Genomic DNA, 18,739 nt, shown 5'->3' on the forward strand with positions numbered 1-18,739 from the left:
ATATTCAAATGGCCATTTCTGTATGGAAAGAGAAAAAAGTTAAATCAAAATTAAAAGCTGCTGAGATATTTGGCATACCTGAATCTATACTTCACAATTGGCTTGCTGGTATTAAACCATGATCTGAAACACACGCCAATGGCCACAAATTGACTGCTTTTAAAGAAGAAACTCTTATCCAGCTACTGCTAGATGCAGATAGATAAGGCTTTTTAATTAGACTAGAATTCCTGCGTGGAATGGCATAGCTTTTACTCTATGAGTGTATACAGGACCCTTCTACAGTTATTAAGATTAACTAGTTATATTCCTTTGTTAAACGCTGTCCTAAAGTACATATAAGATATAATTAGAGGATTACATACTAGTGTGTAAAGCAGGAGGATCTAGAGGTCTTAAAATAGTGGTTTTAAACTATATATACAGCTATTTAAGAGCATGGTATATATTAAGATGATATCTGGAACTTTAATGAAACTGGCTTTGCCATGAAACTCTGTATAATATCTAAGGTTATTACTGCAGTAGAGTACAGTGAGAGACCTTATAGAGTTATCCAGGGTAATTATAAATGGGTCATAATCATTAAATGTACAGCTTTAAAAGGGATTTCTATACCACCAGTGGTTATCTTGAAGGGGAAAGAACACCAGGCTCTATGGTATTAAGAGCCTAACCTACCTCTAGATTAGAGGCTTACTAATAGTTCAAATGGCTGGACAATAGATGAGATAGGCCTGAGGTGGTTAAAAGAGGTATATAAACCCTTTTCAAGACCATACTTAACTGGCGCGAAGCGGTTGCTTATTCTTAATGGCCATTTAAGCCACTAAACTGCTGAATTTAATGATTTTTATAAGAGAAATATAATTATTTATCTTTACATGCCTCCATATACATCTCACCTTCTTTAACCCCTTAATGTTGGTGTTTTTGGGCCACTTAAACGCGCATACGGAAAGCTTATTAAGGGGATGATGACAGCTGGAAATAACTATATTAATAAAGAGGATTTCCTATACCTATATCCTCCAGCCTGTGCAGCAGTCTTTACTAAGAAGAATATATATAATAGCTTCACAGGAGCTGGTCTTAAACCACTAAATAAAGACTGGGTTCTTAAGAAAATCACCTTCTAACTTCATACGCTAACACCACCTCTTATTAAAGTTGATGGGTTAATCTCTTCTGCTTTTTAAATACCTCAGAATCCTTACTAAATTGATTGCAAAGTTTAAAGCCTATAGAGAAGTCTTTAAAAGAAAAGAACCCTTTCTAGCAGTCTAGTATTATATATTCAACACCTTAAAAAGGCTGCATCTATGGCAATGAATATGAATCTTCTTCTCTAACAGGAGATAAAGGTTCTACGGGCTGAAAATGAGCAGAAAATAAAGAAAAAAGCAAGGAAATGTGCTTCTCTAGGGGATAACCTCTTTATCTCTGTACAGGAAGGTCATGAGTGTGTCCAGCAGCTTAATGAGCAGGTTATTGAGTAGGTTATTAGAAATACACCTATGCCTTGCTAACGCGCTCCACCACGCTGCAGTAGCTGCTAGAATGTTGGACATACAATATGAAACTGCCCCAGTAAATAGCTTCATATTCATATAATATTTAATTTAATTTAATGGTGTTGGTGGTTGAAAAGCTTCAAGAATACCTTCGGAGCGGCGAAAATTCGCGGCTCGGTCGTATTCGCGGCTCGGCCGTGGATTACGTTAATATTGCTGCATATACTGACTCAGCAGATGCTCCGCATAAATGCTGCATCATGCTGACTCATACCGCTCCACCGTACCACTTCGCTTCGGCTTCAGATCTCGGTTTCGCTCGTCCCAGATCTCACGGCCCTGAATCCCGCCGTGTCGTTGGCCGCGCACCATGGAAATCCTCCTCTCTCCTCCCTCGCTTGCCCCTTCATTCCTCCACTATTGCTCCTATCCCACTATTATCTCCCGCCATGGTCGTATACGACCCTGAGGCCGCGCTGCCCACTGCAAAGAAGAAGCCCATCAACCGTCAGTCGCGCTCCTGCAAGGTCTGCCGCCTCCGTAAGGTCAAGGTGTGTGTTGATTGCTCTGGCGGAAGCCTCCGTCATTCCCGACCGTTTCATCTTATTTTATCTTATTTTACCTTATTCTCTACTTTAATTTCTTTTTTAATTTCAATATTCCATCGCTTTTCTTTTTCTGCCTCCTGCTCATCTCTAATTTACCCCTGATTTTCTGACGATCCTTCCAGTGCGATCGCGTCAAGCCCTGCCATGCCTGTTGCGCCCACGGATACCCCTCCAAGTGCGTCTTCGAGGTTATTCCCGATGACGAGGGCCCCATCATCCAAGCCGACGAGATCCGCAATCTCCGCTTGGAGATCCGTGATCTGAGGTCTCGAATTGATAGCTATGGTGGGTTTCGATGCATCCGATCGCTGCAGGTCCCCGGTTGAATTGCAATCCCCACTAACGGCTCAACGTGCGTTTTCAGATCATCGCATGCGAAGTCGAAAACGCCTCGCCAAGCTCAATGGCTTCTTCGACTCCATCCGCTCTGCGCCACTGGAAGTCGTGGATCAGCTCGTCGGCGGGATCCGAAATGCCCATAATAATGCATTGAAGAAGCAGGTCGTCTCGGTGGGGCCATGGGAGGGATCAGAGGGTACGTTCAATTGGAAATCCGATCGGGAATACGGGAATGGCGTACGCTGACATTGCATGATGTGAAGATCTCCCGCTTCGAAGACAAATTTCCCAGGGCGATGAGGATGTGGAAGAGGTGTTTATCGACGATTCGGACCGGTCGGCATCTTTCAACTTTGCCTCTCCCTTTGAGGACAGCGATGATTCCTCCTCGTCGTCCTCGTCTCTCGGTCCTCCGATTTCCTCGGCCAGGCCGGCATTGGATCTGTTTGTCGAACGCTTCGTCGATGCCTTCAGCCCTCAGGTCAACCACAAGCACGGACGAGCGGGAGCCCTTCGCGCAGCGGCCGGAATCCGCATGTTCTCCCCTATGATTTCGGAGGCTTATGAAGCCGTCTCGATGGCTTTCTTTGGCCGATCCATTGGACATAAACAGCTCGAGCTTACTGGGTTTGAGCGGAATTTCCGCGTGCTAAAAGGGCTACAACAAGCGTTGCAGGATCCGGAGCGGAGCAAGGCGGAATCGACGTTGGTGACTGTCATTCTTCTGATGGCGTTTGAGGTATTTATTCCGCATATCTACTCTAAACTATGCTAACTGCCAGCAGAGTGTCGAGAGTACCTCGAGCGGATCGGTCGCTGCCCATGTTCACGGTGCGTTGCGTCTGATTGAGCATCGCGGACCGGAGAATCACATGTACGGAGTCGAACATTTGCTCTTTACCGAACTCCGACCATACTGGGTGTGTATCCTTGCCTGCTTCCACCAATAACCACTAACCAATCAGGTCGGTGCTGCTCTTATCACTCGCTCTGCAACATTCCTCAACCAAGAAGAATGGAAAACAATTCCCTGGTCGGCTGGTACGACCACAAAAGACCTTGTCCACTACCTCCTCGACCTGGCCGTTGAGATCCCCGGCATTCTCGAAGAATACGATAACCTCAATGCCGCACTCTCCACCACCATCCTCAGCGCCCACGAAAAAACAGTTAAACAAGCTTCCCTATGGAACAACGTCGCTGACGTTACTCTCCGCTTCTACGAATGGAAACGCGTCATGGTCGACAACTACCCAGATGGACCCCCTGAAGAAGTCCCCGCCGGCCCAGAGCCCAACGGCAACGAAGGCTTCCCTATCTTCCGGTGTCAGAACCCCCGCACCGGCGAAATCATCACCCCCACCAAATTCTCCTACCCAGACCTCCGTCTCGCCCAGTCGATGTGCGTCTATTGCGCATTCCGCCTCATCCTCTCATCAGCCGACACTCGTCCTGAAGACCGCGTGGGACCTCTAGAACAATACGGTCTTGCCTGTTACATCTGCCGCAGTCTAGAATGGTACATCCTCACCGCGCCAGGAAACATGATCAACCGACTCGCATTTCCCGTCCGCGTAGCCTGGGAGGGTCTGCCAGACGGCGGCCCAGAACAGGAATTCATGGTCAAAGTACTCAAACTAGTCGAGCAGCGCCATTCCCTCGGTTTGTGGGGCGGTAAAATGCGCGAGTTCTCGCCTCGTTCTGGATCTCCGCCCGGAGTGGCATCCCCGCCGAAGGAGGAATAATCTGTGATTCAGTTGGCAGATCGCAGGTCGAAGTCAACGGACAAGGGGGTACCTACCTCCAATGAATGTACGACATTGAATGATTGTCGCTTTTTTCGTTCTGTTTCTGTTTGGTTATGGAGTATGGGTTTTATGGTGTATCGATTGTGGATTGTTTGTATGTTCTTAGCTTGGGATATTGTATTGTATGGGTGTAACTGTTATACTTGGATACCTAATGACGGTTTCGGGGTTGTCTAATCACATTTTATCATTTCTATCCTCCAGGCATGCATATATGAAAGTATCAACCAAACAAACATGTAGAATCAGCCACCGGTGTCGGAGGCAATGTAGATCGATGCTCAATAGGTAACACACACACAGCCTTCCTAATCGACTTCTATCATGGCACTCCGGGACTTATCGTCGATTAGATCAAGAAACTTGATAGACGCTGAACGCACGCCCAGTAGAATGAACATGAACTCAATATCCACCTGACTGGCTGCCAATACAGAGACACACAGACCATCCGGGTTGGGTACTCTGTCCGGGTGATAACCAACAAGCTCAGGTGTTCGGTTTCTATAGTAGGAAGCGAGATTCTGATCTGCGGTTCTGGTGTCTCGATGAATCCCGACTTGGAAGTCAACTTTTCTGATGAGATGGCAATATCTTCGGCGTGGTGTGTTTGAGCATGAATCAGAGGCAGATGCCCTTTACGCTGGCTTCTTGCATTAAGCACCAGAGTTGGGGTGGTGGTTAGGACCATCAATATTCCAGGGCCAAAATAGAAAGATGACTTGTCGAATATCGCGATCGTGGCGTCCAATCACGTACCGTTTATTGGCGTTGTTATGGTAATGTCGACTTCGGTCATGATCTCTCTGAGGATGATATCAGTTGTGTTGATGCTTGGTATACAGATGCACCACGAAGGATGGAACGCTCGATGGGGACATTCCCCAGAGCCATAGGTTGTTTTGATGCCATAACCAGTGGCAACTGCTTTATCAGAATAGCTGCACTGGCTCCCTCTCGAGTGGAAGCTACAGTTGGCGCAAGCGCTTTGAAGACGAGCGACTGAATTCGACGTAGAGCATGTCGTTCATCCTTTGATGTAGTAAGGCTACAGTCTACCCTGCGTCGACGTTGATCCGATGGATGTTGTTCCTGGATAATGTAAAGGTCTTTTATAGCAGGATCCTTCGCTTCCAGGTACAAAGAGTCTTTACACATTCTGGTCGGCTGGGGATAGCGTCCACTGGATTAACCATCTTGTGTCAAGTGCCAGATTTCCGCAGGGGTTTCTTCTCCATGGCTCGCATAGACATTCCCGAATTTCTATGCTGGTCTGCGATGCGACATGGTGATTTAACGAGTAAATAGACAAAGAGAAAACCAGCTAATCCTTGCCAATGCAGTATGGCTGCTCAACTTGTCCTGGCAACAGAGGTTCGCCATCCTGATGTTTTGGCAAACATCATAGAGCCGCGAGAAATATCGTAGGATGTCAGACCCAGATGTAGGCAGGATCATTTATTGCGTGGACGATATTCTCATTTCACTGAACTGCTATGTATTATTGACTGGGTTATCGAAAACGGTTGCTCTGCTCCCATCGGATGGATTGGATGTCGTCGATTTGTATCTGTGATATGTGTTGATAGATCTGGAGGATGGTTGACGTATATTAAAGATGATTTATATATAGTAGAAGCAGTTGTATGTATATTGAAGAGAAGTGTAGAGATGATGGAGAGTAGAAGATCTAGAGAAGGGATTTCCTGGTTTTATACCTGTTTAGGGTGAATGCATTTACTTCATTATAGTAACCATCCATTATTTACTACCTGAAAGAACAGGAATCATGCGTAGTGAATAATGAAGATATCCATGTCTCATGACGATGTTTCAGCCAACACATGCAATAACAGTCCTTCTTCTAATTAGCCAGACGCCAGATTAACAGTGGACCAAACACGAAAATTTGACAATTGCTGGGTCATTCTGGCCAGTGATGATGGTGAATTTCCGCAGATCGACGCCATCGGTTCCAATAGTTTGTATAGCGGCTCGATCCGGCCCACTTGGGCTGTTGATGAAGAAATTGACGGAATTCGAGGTCAGCCTGCACTGCAGATAAATAAAAATACGGGGGTGTCATTCTTTCTCTGAACCACTCTTTTGTCATTCATTCATTCTTTATTTTCTTATTGTTTTGTATAGTCACTCTTTATAGTCACTCTTTACAATGAAGTTCCTCTCCCTCCTGGCAGCCGCTGCCCCCGCCATCGCAACCGGCATCAACGACTTCTCCTGCCGCAGCGAATCCCACCCCAACCCCATCATCTTCCTGCACGGCCTCGGCGCCACCTTCTACGAAGACATCAACTTCCTCCAAGGCTGGCTGCAGGCAAAGGGGTACTGCACCTACGCGCGCACCTACGGCGACTACCCGCTCTTCCCGTTCGTAGGCGGGCTAAAGTCCATTTCCGAGTCGGCGGGCGAAATCGCCGACTACATCGTCGAAGTAGCCAACAAGACGGGTGCAGGCAAGATCGATCTGGTGGGCCACTCGGAGGGCGCGTTTCAGACGCTGTACGTGCCCAAGTTTGAGCCTGTCGCGCCGATGCTGGATAAGCTTGTTGCGATTGCGCCGCCGACGCGGGGCACGAATTTCGCGAATATTTATGATCTGGCGTATATCCTGGGTAACACGACGCGGGAGGTGATCGGCGATGTGTTGGATCTGGTTGGGTGTCCTGCGTGCAATGATCTGGGGCCTGATGGGCCGGCCGTGGAAAAGTTGAACGATGGGAAGCCGATTGTGCAAAAGGGGAATTCGTTGACGGTGATTGCGTCGCGGCATGATGAGTTGGTGACACCGACGTCGACTTCGTTTGTGCATGAGGATGGAGTCGCGAATTGGTGGGTTCAGGATACGTGCGAGTGGGATCCTGTTGGCCATATTGGGGAAGCGTATGATCTGAATGTGTGGAATCTGGTCAAGAATGCGCTGGACGGCACGCCGGGCCGTAACTTTACTTGTGTTTTGGGATCGCCGGGGAAATGAGTGGACTGAACAGGTCATATAGTATATAGATTGTATTCTAATAGATAATCAAGATCATAACATCATTTCGTCTCATCCAGTTCCGAGTCCTCGAAGGATTCCGAGGACATAGAACATTCCTCTTCGAGATTATGGCGGTCCCTACAAGAGTCAGCAGTGTACATCCTCCATCAGAATGAACATACCCAAGTTTGTTGTCTGGCATGAACAAGGCCAGTATAACAATTGGAACAGAAATAGCCAGGGCGGCAATCGTAATATACCTGCAGTGGTTAGCATAGTCACACTGTAGTTAATGCCCTGTACAAACCCCATAACATCCGAGTACTAAACCGTCAGTATACATCATTTAATATGGGGAATAGAAACTTACTGCCTGATTTACAGCTGTCCGTTCAGCCGTCCCCCAAGCAGGCAATCCCCCTGTAATCGAATCATAAACCGTATTCACCTCCTTCTCACTCACTCCAGAACCCATCCGAAAACGCAGCCGATTCCGAAGCTCTTCCGTATAGATGCCCCCAGCAATCGCAGATCCAATTCCATTCCCTAGCAGTGCACCCAGCATGACTAGGGAAGTAACCTGCGCCAATTCATCATGTGGGACGACAATCTGCGCAGCGACAATATTCACCGTCTCGATGACACCACTGCCCACGCCCTGCACCAGCTGCACGATGAACAGCTCCGCAGTGGAACTGTCGTTACTCCGCAGGCGAACCATGACTCCATACCCGACTAGTCGGACAATGGCACCCACCACTCCGATCCATTTGTACGAGCGGAAGCGGTACATCAGCAGACCGGAGAGCATTCCGACGAGACATTGCGCGACGCCATTGGTGTAGGTGAGGAATTGAGCATCGCGGGGAGAGAAGTTGTGGGATACAATGCTCCAGGCGTATAGATAGGTGTGGGTGGCGCCGAAGCTGATATTGTCAATGCAGCTTAGGGACACTGGGATGACCACGGACAGGGTTCGGAAGTATCGTGCCGGGACGACGGGGTATTTGGCGAAGTATTTTTCATAAGGATAGAGACATAATAGACAGATAGCACCGAGGGCAATCAAGACATCGACCCACGGGGTTCTCCAGCGACTTGTAGTTGTAGCAGCAATGGTAATAGGGATGAGAAGGAGAGCGAACCCGCCGCTGAGGAGAATGACACCGCCCAAGTCGATGCGAGAGAAGAAGGTATATAAATTGAGTCGTTCTGTGAGAACAACACCCGAACGTTTGGCGCGGTGTTGAAAAATGAGAAGAGTGATGATGATGAAGCTGGCACAGAAAGGCATGAGAATAGCAAACATGCCGATTCCCCAACGCCAGCCAATGCCGTTGACCACGCTGTCGATGATAAAGGCAGACACCCAGGGGATGATAAGGAAGGGGAGATAGAGGAGGTTGTAGCTGAAGCCTCTCCATCGCATGGAAGAGAAATCAGAGACGATGACAGAGTTAAGCATGGAAGTGCCACCTTGGCCGATGGAGTAAAAGACATAGCCACCGGCATATGTATTAAAATCTTTCGATGATGCGCACAGAATGTAGGAGAGGATGAAACAGGAGATGGTGAAAATGTAGGTCTCTGCGCGTCCTACGACATCGGACATTTTGGCGATAGGAGGTTTGCAGACCCCGGTGATGATACTGGCCGCCGTGTTGAGAGTGGCCAGCATGGAGAGTTGATTAAAGGCAGAAGTGGCATAGTTGCGATAGGTTCCCACGGTAGAATTATCGAGTTCGCTGGATGGTTAGAAAGCGATAAATATGAGGGCAAAGTTGCTTACTAAATGATCATAATCATGGCCAGTCTGGGAGGTTAGTTTAGAAGCAGAGAAGAGAAATCATGTCATACCCAGCATAGACGAGATATCGTCCTTTGCGACTCCAAATGCTCTCGATCGCTTCGATTTTGGCAATTCCCACTGCCTCGGCCTCAGCGTCGATGGACGATCGTGGCTGCACATCTTGAGGTTTTTCGGTGAAATAGACCTGGTGAGGTGTATCGTCCTTGATAAATGCTCGCTTGACAGCAGTGATGGCCTGCATATTGGCAGGAGTATCCAGTATCTATACTGGCATCGATGATGGATAACGTCGATAATTTTGATGGAAATAAGACGATAAAGCGATCAAGTCGGGCTTATCGCCATCTCCGAAAGGGATGATGCGGGGTGATGCCAAAGACAGGGATGAAAATCAGCAGCGAAGAAGCAGCGACTGGGAGATGTTTTTCATATCTCGACTTGATCAACTTCATGTCCAGCAGACGGGATGGTTAGCCTCCATATCAAGCCATGCTGTCAGCCAGCTGAATGATAGCACTTACCAATCATTCCTGCCCATTTCCAATCTATTCTTCCCGGTCGATGTGATTTGCATGCAGGCAGACCAACTGGGCACCATCACACGGCTAATCCCTGTTGTTTAAACACCGGCAAGACGTGAAGGGCGTGGCAGTCGGGGCTGATCAGCAATAGTCGTGCGGGGATGAAGCTGTTCGGCGTAGAATTGGCAGTGGAGATCCACCGTCACGAGAAACTACCGCGTCGATCTTTGCTAGTTGCACCACCATTGCGGTTCATCTTCATCAAAGAGTCAATAATTTGATATAATTTTGCAGTCGCTTTGACCATGGATCGTGATTCTGATAGATCTGGATGAATGTGATGCTGTGCGACTGCGACTATTGTGCTGCCGAATCCGTCAGGTGAAGGCCTTCGCTGGCTTGCAAGATCCGGGATCATCACTCACGATAGATCAACCTATCAATTCCTGAAAAGAGGAATTTGACAGACCAGAATATTAATGGACTGCCATCGAATATTCTGCGCTGTCAGTTGATTTGCAGACATTCAAATCGCAATGTGACCTGTACCGCACCACGTGACCCACATCGCGACGCGAAGTTGAATTTCTCAGTTCCATGATTCAATCCCACCTTCTCGTCAATCCAGGACCGAGGACTGCCAAATCTCCGGGCCCGTTGACCGTTCGCATCCACGGCGCACTATCGTCACGACCCAAAATTCACCGGTTCGTCCACAATAGACCAAGTGCACTATGACGACACAAACGACCCTGGAATCCAGGCACTGCAGCAGGAGCTGAGGAACCTACAAAGCGCCGCGCGATGCTCGAGCTGCGCGACGCGATCGCAAGCGAAGAAAAAATTATAGCAGAAGCACAACATCGCTTGGATACGACCTTGATTCAAACTCCGACCGTCGAGACACCGAGAATCGCTCCGCCATCTCTTTCCACCCTCCCGAGGGCCAGTGAACCTGAACCATTACAAGGGCCCAAGAGGTCACACTCGGAATCAGAAGATGGGCTGGGCTCTGTCCGGAAGATAGAAGCCAGAGTGAGGAGGGTCCCTCTGGTCATGCGGTCCCGACGGTATACACCGGCCAGTCTCGAGAAGAATATCATGAATGGAATATTCGTATGAGGGCGTGGTTTAGAGAAGATCGCGAATACTATGGGCCCGACCGAGCGGACCGTAAAATCAAGGAAGCATTACGCTACGTGACAGGACATTTCCCAACAGTGGACAGCAGAGGTCGACTCAGCTGGACGAGAGATATCATGGCGGGCCTTTTGCTGTTTCCTGGGAGATAATCTTGATCGGTCACAATCTGCAGCCGCAGCTATGAAGCGGTATTTTGATGCCAAACAGCGTACCTACCAATCTGTCACCGACTTCGCCAACTATTTGAGCTCATTAGAGTCGCGTCTTCCGAGGCTGGTGTCGGACGAAGAGCGCATCCAGACCCTGTAGCGCGGCATCCTCCCTGAAATACGTGAAGAGGTAGACCCAATTCCCCCGCCGCAAAACATGCATTATGATAGCCACATTGTACACCTGCGTATCATAGAGAATGGCACGGCGAGCCGCGCTCGGTTCCTTCACGACAAGTCCCAGAAACAGCCGCAGAAGAAACGCCGGGGCAACCATTAAGAGGACAGCTGAGTTACGATTTGGATTTGAAACTTTTATATCCAAATTATATCTGCTTATGTCTGAGATATCAAGGAACATTGTACTGTCACACAGAATACTCAACATGGGATTGACACGCGCAATAGATCTACGCCAGCAAACTGTATCAGCTTATCCCGAACACATAGTTCCCTATGGCTGCGGAAGAGGCTCTGTTGACAGTACATCTGAATGACCCTGAGCCAAACATCTCGGACGATGTCAGTCAGGGAAAGAATGCAGGTGAGATCAGCAATGGAAGCTTTATCATATCGAAGACTGGCAGGGCTAAATTCAGAATAGAGCAATCACATTTCCCATGGGGACTTACTACTCCATCAATTGTATGAGGAGCAACTGGCGACATGGACACCATGATCGCACCAAAACCCAATGCCGTTAGGAACAGGCCCCGCCAATTTCAATAGAACAATAGAACCAAGTACATAATTAGTGGGTACGGAGTATATAGTGCACGAATTACTCCGTACTTGTTTTCGCGTAATACCTCAACTAGCGGTGAAACTATCCATCATTCGACTGAGGATACGATGATAAATTCACCAAACTCAATCAGATAGCCTTGCAAAACATCTACCAGCTGCAATTAGCCAGAATGAAACAACCAGAGACAATCCAGCAGATCTGCCTGGCTTCAACCAAAAGTGCAAAGTCACCTGTATCTCCAAAGTCTACGCCAAGCGAGATCCAGCGACAGCAATTTGAAAAATTCAACTCTCACTTCGCGGCTATAAGCCAAGGAGCAAAGAAGTATCCAAATGGATTCCACCGCGTTCCGCCTTATCCACTTCTCGTATCACAATCGCTGGTTGAGAGGATGAAAAGGTTGCATGAAGCGCTGTCAATTGCGTTAACAGACGTTGTTGAAAGATGGTGGACGGATGAGAAGGCAGCATTTCCATCCCGAATGCCGGTTGAAGGTGAAGAAGAGGAGATTCTACGCGTATGTCATCTGTATCTGCCTTTTGGTCGTGGTCTGACATGTCCAGTGGGTTCATGCTCAATCTGAGAAAGGGAATATAAGACCCTTCAGGGAGTGTCAAGGACACTGGAGGGCAGACTTTCTCCTCGAATCAACTACAGACAATGCAGATGCTGAATTTGAAAACATCCGCATTTGCGAAATCAATTCTAGGTTCTCAGTCAACACGCAGATGATCGTAGCGTATGGATATGCTGCGTGTACCGAGATGGCCACCGAAGCAGGGTGTCTATCAACCACATCCACGATGGAGGAGGTAGGCGATTGATATGAATGTTCACTTCAGCACTGACTCGTCCAGATGATAAACAGCCAGATTGGCCTGTTCGATCTGAATCTACCAATCCATTTCGTGGCGGATGATTATCAGTGTGACTTTTTAGATCTGCTGCTGGCATATTTTGAACGGCAAGGGGGCATTCAGCCACGAGTCATCAAGTCGTCAGATCTGTATCTCATCCCGGATATAGATTCACCGACAGGATTTGCACTCTACAGCAAATCCGACCGTAACAATCACGCCGAACCTATCCACCAAGTGGGAATGCTGCTCTTCCAGCACGAGCTTCGGTCTCTTCCGCGTGGCATTCTTCGTCATTTAGCACTGTGTTGTGTTAGTGATATACGCAGTGTTTTTCTAGTCGACGATAAAAGGATGCTAGGGATTGTGCTTGAAGAACTGGATAGTTTGTTGGATCGTGGCGTCCTCGACAAAGCACAGGCAGAGATACTCCGACAAGGCATCGTTCCTACCGTCATTCCTGGATCGTTGGGACTGAATAATCTGATCCGGAAAAGCCAAGAATCGGATACGGTAAAAAACAAGCATATCATCAAACCATTCCGAGAAGGCCGCGGTGAGGGGATTCTGTTTGGGGAGGATCTGAGCGATGAGCAGTGGAGGATACTTCTTACTGAATTGAACGCGTATATTATCCAGCCAGTCATACGGCAGCCTCGCTTTGAAGTGATGGATGGAAATGCACAGCTGTCCAAGAAACATATTGTCGGATCGTATCATTTGACTGATGGAAATGCCACCGGATTGGGAATATGGCGGGCTGGCCGGAGAAGAATCTCCGAGCTGGCCCAGGGAGAATCCTGGATGGTCTCAATGGCTGGAAAAAACGAGCTGAAAAGCATCATTTAATAATGCACAGACAATAATAAATCAATAAAGCGACAATCAATGCCAGAAGGGAAATCCCGCTCGAACCGCTCATCTTATCAGCCCGATCGACTCGGCTGACTGTGGCTGAGATTAGTCCATGTTGCAGTTCCATTCAGACCCATCCATGAAGCTATCTCGACTCGCTCGTCGAATCGCAGCGTCGATAATTATCATGACCATTTCCTTCTGCAGCAGCTGAAGCCCAAGGGACTCTTGCATGTCGATCAATTGCGGGTTCTCTCGATTTATTTCGGATCTCCCCACGATGTGAATATTTTTCATCCGCATACAGTACAGACCACCAGTGGCATGCCTTGACTGAATATTTCAGACAGATAATGGAGGAGAAATCAGGACCAGGCTATTCTCCGAATTATCGTCATCACCGCATCCGGCATCATGGAAGATATCCGCTTCTTCTGGTCGCTGCGATCGGCATGTTGACATGGTGGAAACTGCCTGTTCCGACCATCTCGACTTTGCAGATAATCGAACCATTTGACTGGAATCATGTATGTTATATGCGCATATACATTAATGCCATACTGACAGCGTAGATAACGCCATCCACCTCGATACACTACCATGACTGCTTCGATGGCTTCCAGTGTGCCCGTCTCGATGTCCCGATGGACTATCAGCGATCGGATGGACGAGGCCGTCGAATGGCCCTCGCATTGACGCGTCTTCCAGCCAAAGTGCCCGCGACGGATCCCCGATATGGAGGAGCAGTTTTGATCAACCCTGGTATTTCTCCTATGCTTATTTTATCTTCATCTCTAACAAACCAGGTGGTCCCGGTGGTTCGGGAGTCTTCCAGGTCCTCCGGTCCGGTCGCAATCTGCAGACCATCGTCGATGCGGACGCAAATCCTGATATTGAGCTGGATGAGACAGCCAAGTACTTCGATATCATCGGGTTCGATCCGAGAGGTGTGAATAACACCACGCCTGGGTTCAGTTGTTTTCCCGATCTCTTTTCGCAATTCAACTGGGAAATGCAGACAGAAGCAGATGGGCTGCTGGGTGCTGGTGAGGGTTCTCTCATGCGGAATTGGCAGCGTAACCAGGCATTGGCAGAGGGATGCTCGAGGGCTCTTGCGACTGCCTCGGATGGCGAAGATGAAGCTCTGGGACACCATATGAACACGCCCCCATTAGCACGAGACATGATCGAAATCATCGAGCGACAGGCTGAGTGGCGGGGAAAGCAAGGGAAGATCGAACAGAAACGACACGACAAGAAAAACGGCTACGATGCAGAGCAGACCATCGCGAGCAGAACACGATGGAACCAGGGCCAGGAAAAGCTCCTCTTCTGGGGTCGCTCGTATGGAACACTTCTTGGAACAACCTTTGCAACCATGTTCCCCGATCGCATTGACCGAATGCTGCTGGATGGAGTGGTGAATGTTGAACGGTATTACCACGGCATAGGCCCCAGCTCCGTCGTAGACGCAGACGCCATTTTCGAGCGATTCTTTCTATACTGCGATCAAGTCGGGCCGGAGCTATGTGCGATGTATCGCGAGGGCGGAGTCGCTGCTATCAAAGAAGTATACCAAACTCTGAAAGAAAGCATCTCCAACACGACAATCGCAGTTCCAGCCTCTGCGACTCGCGGCCCAGAAGTAATCACACCAACCGATCTGAAGAACCTCGTCCGCGTCGCCATGTATCAGCCCATGGCTGGGTTCCCACTACTGGCACAGCATCTCGGCCAACTAGCTCTAGGAAACGGATCGTCAATGGCGGACTGGAAGCAGGCTTCCCGGACGCCCTATTATCCATCGCTGGAGTGTCAGCAAGCCGGTCCTTTTTCGAGAGAATGCATGCCACCGGGCCAGAATGAGTTGTACGCCATGTCTGCGATTATGTGTTCAGATGCAGACTTTCTGGGCGTGATGGACGAGGGAGGGTTTGTTGAGATGTGGAATGATTTGAGAAAAGACAGCACCATGCTTGGAGACTACTGGGCGCAATTACTGATGGCATGCACGGGGTGGAAGGCCCCAGGGAAGTGGAGAGTAGACGGTAAGTGTATTCCAAGCATCTATAACTCTACTAATAATGTATAGGACCGTATACAGCCAACACATCGCACCCACTGCTATTCGTCAGCAACACATTAGACCCTGTGACGCCATTGAACAGGTACGTCGTCATCCATCTTCATCGAACATGGCTAATAACACCAGCGCCCATACAATGTCTCGGCACTTTCCGGGATCCGCCGTCCTCCAGCAGGAATCTGAAGGCGTAAGTGTTTCTATTCCTGCACCACGATAATGATGACTGAGCGTTTGTAGCACACCACCATTGCAGCACCCTCTCTATGCATTGCAGCAGCGATCCGAAAGTACTTTCAAACAGGCGAATTGCCACTCTACGACACAATCTGCGACTCGGATATGAAGCCTTTGTTGGGGTCGATTAAAACGCAGGATGTTCATGATGAAAAGGTATATGCTGCTTTGATTGACGAGATGAATCAAATACGGGGGAAAGGTTTATTGTAGACTTTTAATACAAATATCATAATTTATTCAATTGAGTATTGGTATCTTGAGTGTCTTAAGCAAGGGCGCCAGTCACTAGAATCAATAGTTGGCAGTCCACCTGCAGACCGCACATCCCTCGCAGCTTCAATAGCCAATCTCTCGTACATCTGATGCTATTCCCACATTTTTCCAATGTAATAATGCCTTCAAAGCAAGGGACACGTGATGATCCAGTCTATACCTTCCTAATCCGGCCATACACATCTTGAACTATCTGGATTATCTATCCAATCAATTTGATATTTGTATTTTGAATGACGTGTTCCTGTATCTCAAACTACGGTCAAGCTGGATTGAATCACATCGGAAAGTCCGAATGGCTTCATGGCCGGAAACCAACTGATACCACGGGGCCATCACACGCGAGGGTGTAACCTTTTTGTTCCAGAGGACTCTGAAAAGAATGCGATATAGAGTGTATAAAGGGCTGGTTGTCCCAAGGGTACTCAATCCATCCAAGCTTCTCTCTAGACTCTAGTACCTATCTACTGTATACGGACTATCAAAATGACGTGGACCGGCTCGTGCATGTGCTCCAACATTAAATACAAAGTCGATCTTCCCGCCGACATAGAGCCCCCAAAGGTACCATCTACCATCTACAACCTCATCTAACCCATCTAATCCTAAACAGCTCACCCTCTGCCACTGCACAACCTGCAAACACTACACGGGCTCCGCCTTCTCCGCCAACTTCTGCGTCCCGAAAGACAAACACTCCTTCACACAGGGCACCCCCAAGGTCTACTACGGCGACACCGACCACGGGCGCAAAATCAAGCGCCAATTCTGCGGCGACTGCGGCTCGCCTCTCACGTCTGAGCCGGGGCACTTGGTAGGCAAGATCCTGGTCAAGGCGGGCACGTTGGACGCGGACCACAAGTTGCGGATTGGGGGGGTGGGACATGAGATTTATCATCATCGGAAGGATAGATGGGTGCATGATGTTGGGTGTGACCATGTGACTAGAGTGGATGGGGAGATTTAGAGCAGTTGTCCAATATGATGATTGTTATTCTTCAGCGTGTCTTTATGCAGATGATCTGCAGGGTCTACCCCGATGTGGAAATGCGGGGGACCTCGGTTTGTCGGCTGTTATCTTTTTATCTTGCTGGACTTCATCACCGACTTTCTTCTCTTCTCTTCATCCATCTATCCAGTATACTCAGCAAAATGTCTCCCCCAGCAGCCACCGAATCTATCAACATGGGCCCCAAAACCTCAACCCAAGAAACCGGGGCTGAAAAGGCCAAAGTGAAAATGACCTTCCCCAAACCCCCAGTATTTGAAGATAAACTCGCAGAAAGAGAATATCTGAAGGGGAGACTGGCTGCTGCCTTTCGTATTTTTGGCAAGAACGGTTATGATGAGGGTATCATCCACATAAATACCTCAAAACATAGCACACAGATACTAATATAGATATCAGGCGTCGCCGGGCACATCACCCTCCGCGACCCCGTTGATCCGACCACCTTCTGGGTCAACCCCTTCGGTGTGGCATTCTCACTCATGAAAGCCTCTGATTTGATCCTCGTCAACCACGAAGGGAAGATCATCGACGGGGGCCCAACGAGACTGCTCAACGCCGCGGCATTCATGATCCACTCTGCTATCCACCATGCACGGCCGGATGTGATGTGTGCGGCGCATAGTCATAGTCTCAACGGACGGGCGTATTGCTCGCTTGGGCGGCCGTTGGATATTATCTCGCAGGATGCGTGTGCTTTCCATAATGTACTTCCCCTGTTGCTTGGCAAATAATAATGTGTGGGTGATGGCTAATATATGCAGGACCATGTTGTATACAAACAATTCAACGGGGTTGTTCTGGCCGAGGAGGAGGGGAAGAATATCGCTGCTGCGTTGGGGAATAAGAAGGCTGCTCTGTTGCAGAACCATGGGCTACTGACCGTTGGTCAGACGGTTGAAGAGACGGTCTTCTGGTTTGTTAGTTTGGAAAAGTGCTGCCATGCGCAGTTGATGGCGGATGCAGCGGCTGCTGGACGAGGAGGAACGACGATTAAAGTCGACGATGAGGATGCGGCGTTTACATACAAGACAGTTGGGACGCCGTTGGCTGGATGGTTCAGTGCAAAGCCTTTGTTTGATGTTATTCACGAGGAGACTAAGGGGGCGTATTTGAAGTGATGTGATTACTTCTATAACGGATGACTAACGAACTACACACCTATCTTAACAAACGGAACCTCAACAGCAGCCATAATCTGATCAACAATCTGAATCTCCATCTCATTCGTCCCTTCATCACCAAGAGGGCATCCAGCACCCAAGTCCCCTTGGCCAAAAGCCATATTCCCAAATCGGAAAACCACTTTCGCAGTAGCGACATAATCGCTTTTAGATCCACCATGACTAGCCTCGACTATCCATCCCTCTGGGATGCATGAGTATGTCTGTATTCGTATGAATCTAGGTAGATGATCAAATTATCTCATGCGAGTCTGCGGTATGCATGAGGGGTTTCGCTTAGATAGGACAGTTAGTCTGCTGCAATGTCGATATACTAGTATTATCTACATTGTTATTCAGTGGTGTCTCATCGGCCAACACCAGAATTCCCGCTTCTGGCTGAATTGATTCCTTATTCAGACTCGTCCCTAACGGTGCATCTCTAGCATGACAAATATCACAACCATTCCCATAGATCCCCCTGCATCTAATATCCACAGCACGCGTCGTACACCGCTATAACCCCGCGCTCGATCAACAGACTCTGGAAAAAGTCTCTTA

The 18,739-nt window shown here is 48.5% G+C and overlaps 8 protein-coding genes across 8 annotated transcripts; 7 read left to right on the top strand and 1 right to left on the bottom strand.

Moving 5' to 3' along the window:
- The first annotated feature begins 1,859 nt into the window (after positions 1-1,859).
- Positions 1,860-4,464, top strand: ASPWEDRAFT_46512 (Zn(II)2Cys6 transcription factor). Its single transcript, XM_040836778.1, has 6 exons — positions 1,860-2,065; positions 2,245-2,407; positions 2,487-2,657; positions 2,725-3,200; positions 3,247-3,381; positions 3,427-4,464. Exons 1-6 carry the CDS (start codon positions 1,964-1,966, stop codon positions 4,204-4,206), a joined length of 1,827 nt encoding a protein of 608 aa, XP_040683441.1. The 5' UTR covers positions 1,860-1,963; the 3' UTR covers positions 4,207-4,464.
- Positions 4,465-6,442: 1,978 nt separating this feature from the next.
- Positions 6,443-7,264, top strand: ASPWEDRAFT_122164 (esterase/lipase family protein; the record flags this gene model as incomplete). Its single annotated transcript, XM_040829137.1, has 1 exon — positions 6,443-7,264. The coding sequence occupies one exon, from the start codon at positions 6,443-6,445 to the stop codon at positions 7,262-7,264; it is 822 nt and encodes a 273-aa protein (XP_040683442.1).
- Positions 7,265-7,301: 37 nt separating this feature from the next.
- Positions 7,302-9,318, bottom strand: ASPWEDRAFT_121652 (putative siderochrome-iron transporter; the record flags this gene model as incomplete). Its single annotated transcript, XM_040829099.1, has 5 exons — positions 7,302-7,527; positions 7,575-7,591; positions 7,638-9,012; positions 9,057-9,080; positions 9,125-9,318. 5 exons carry the CDS (start codon positions 9,316-9,318, stop codon positions 7,302-7,304), a joined length of 1,836 nt encoding a protein of 611 aa, XP_040683443.1.
- A 1,084-nt stretch (positions 9,319-10,402) lies between these two features.
- On the top strand, positions 10,403-11,050 carry ASPWEDRAFT_177508 (uncharacterized protein; the record flags this gene model as incomplete). Its single annotated transcript, XM_040831662.1, has 2 exons — positions 10,403-10,714; positions 10,805-11,050. The coding sequence occupies 2 exons, from the start codon at positions 10,403-10,405 to the stop codon at positions 11,048-11,050; spliced, it is 558 nt and encodes a 185-aa protein (XP_040683444.1).
- An 817-nt stretch (positions 11,051-11,867) lies between these two features.
- Positions 11,868-13,404, top strand: ASPWEDRAFT_121712 (uncharacterized protein; the record flags this gene model as incomplete). Its single annotated transcript, XM_040829104.1, has 3 exons — positions 11,868-12,215; positions 12,262-12,510; positions 12,556-13,404. The coding sequence occupies 3 exons, from the start codon at positions 11,868-11,870 to the stop codon at positions 13,402-13,404; spliced, it is 1,446 nt and encodes a 481-aa protein (XP_040683445.1).
- Positions 13,405-13,862: 458 nt separating this feature from the next.
- ASPWEDRAFT_177510 (putative proteinase) lies at positions 13,863-15,943 on the top strand (the record flags this gene model as incomplete). Its single annotated transcript, XM_040831663.1, has 6 exons — positions 13,863-13,937; positions 13,983-14,172; positions 14,217-15,458; positions 15,503-15,578; positions 15,623-15,683; positions 15,734-15,943. 6 exons carry the CDS (start codon positions 13,863-13,865, stop codon positions 15,941-15,943), a joined length of 1,854 nt encoding a protein of 617 aa, XP_040683446.1.
- Positions 15,944-16,492: 549 nt separating this feature from the next.
- On the top strand, positions 16,493-16,973 carry ASPWEDRAFT_177511 (GFA family protein; the record flags this gene model as incomplete). Its single annotated transcript, XM_040831664.1, has 2 exons — positions 16,493-16,570; positions 16,620-16,973. The coding sequence occupies 2 exons, from the start codon at positions 16,493-16,495 to the stop codon at positions 16,971-16,973; spliced, it is 432 nt and encodes a 143-aa protein (XP_040683447.1).
- Positions 16,974-17,158: 185 nt separating this feature from the next.
- Positions 17,159-18,136, top strand: ASPWEDRAFT_55346 (class II aldolase/adducin family protein; the record flags this gene model as incomplete). The annotated part of the gene is made up of 3 exons (XM_040838199.1): positions 17,159-17,357; positions 17,415-17,722; positions 17,780-18,136. The coding sequence occupies 3 exons, from the start codon at positions 17,159-17,161 to the stop codon at positions 18,134-18,136; spliced, it is 864 nt and encodes a 287-aa protein (XP_040683448.1).
- Between the last annotated feature and the right edge of the window lie 603 nt (positions 18,137-18,739).

The sequence above is a fragment of the Aspergillus wentii genome (assembly GCF_001890725.1).
Source record: "Aspergillus wentii DTO 134E9 unplaced genomic scaffold ASPWEscaffold_10, whole genome shotgun sequence".
In the NCBI taxonomy this organism is placed as follows: domain Eukaryota; kingdom Fungi; phylum Ascomycota; class Eurotiomycetes; order Eurotiales; family Aspergillaceae; genus Aspergillus; species Aspergillus wentii.

What these genes read in the sequence shown, in the direction of transcription:
- ASPWEDRAFT_46512 (XM_040836778.1), top strand. Translation starts at nt 1,964, where the DNA reads ATGGTCGTATACGACCCTGAGGCCGCGCTGCCCACTGCAAAGAAGAAG. An exon ending in GCCGCCTCCGTAAGGTCAAG is followed by an intron (nt 2,066 to 2,244) that starts GTGTGTGTTGAT and finishes CGATCCTTCCAG; the next exon opens with TGCGATCGCGTCAAGCCCTG. An exon ending in GTCTCGAATTGATAGCTATG is followed by an intron (nt 2,408 to 2,486) that starts GTGGGTTTCGAT and finishes GTGCGTTTTCAG; the next exon opens with ATCATCGCATGCGAAGTCGA.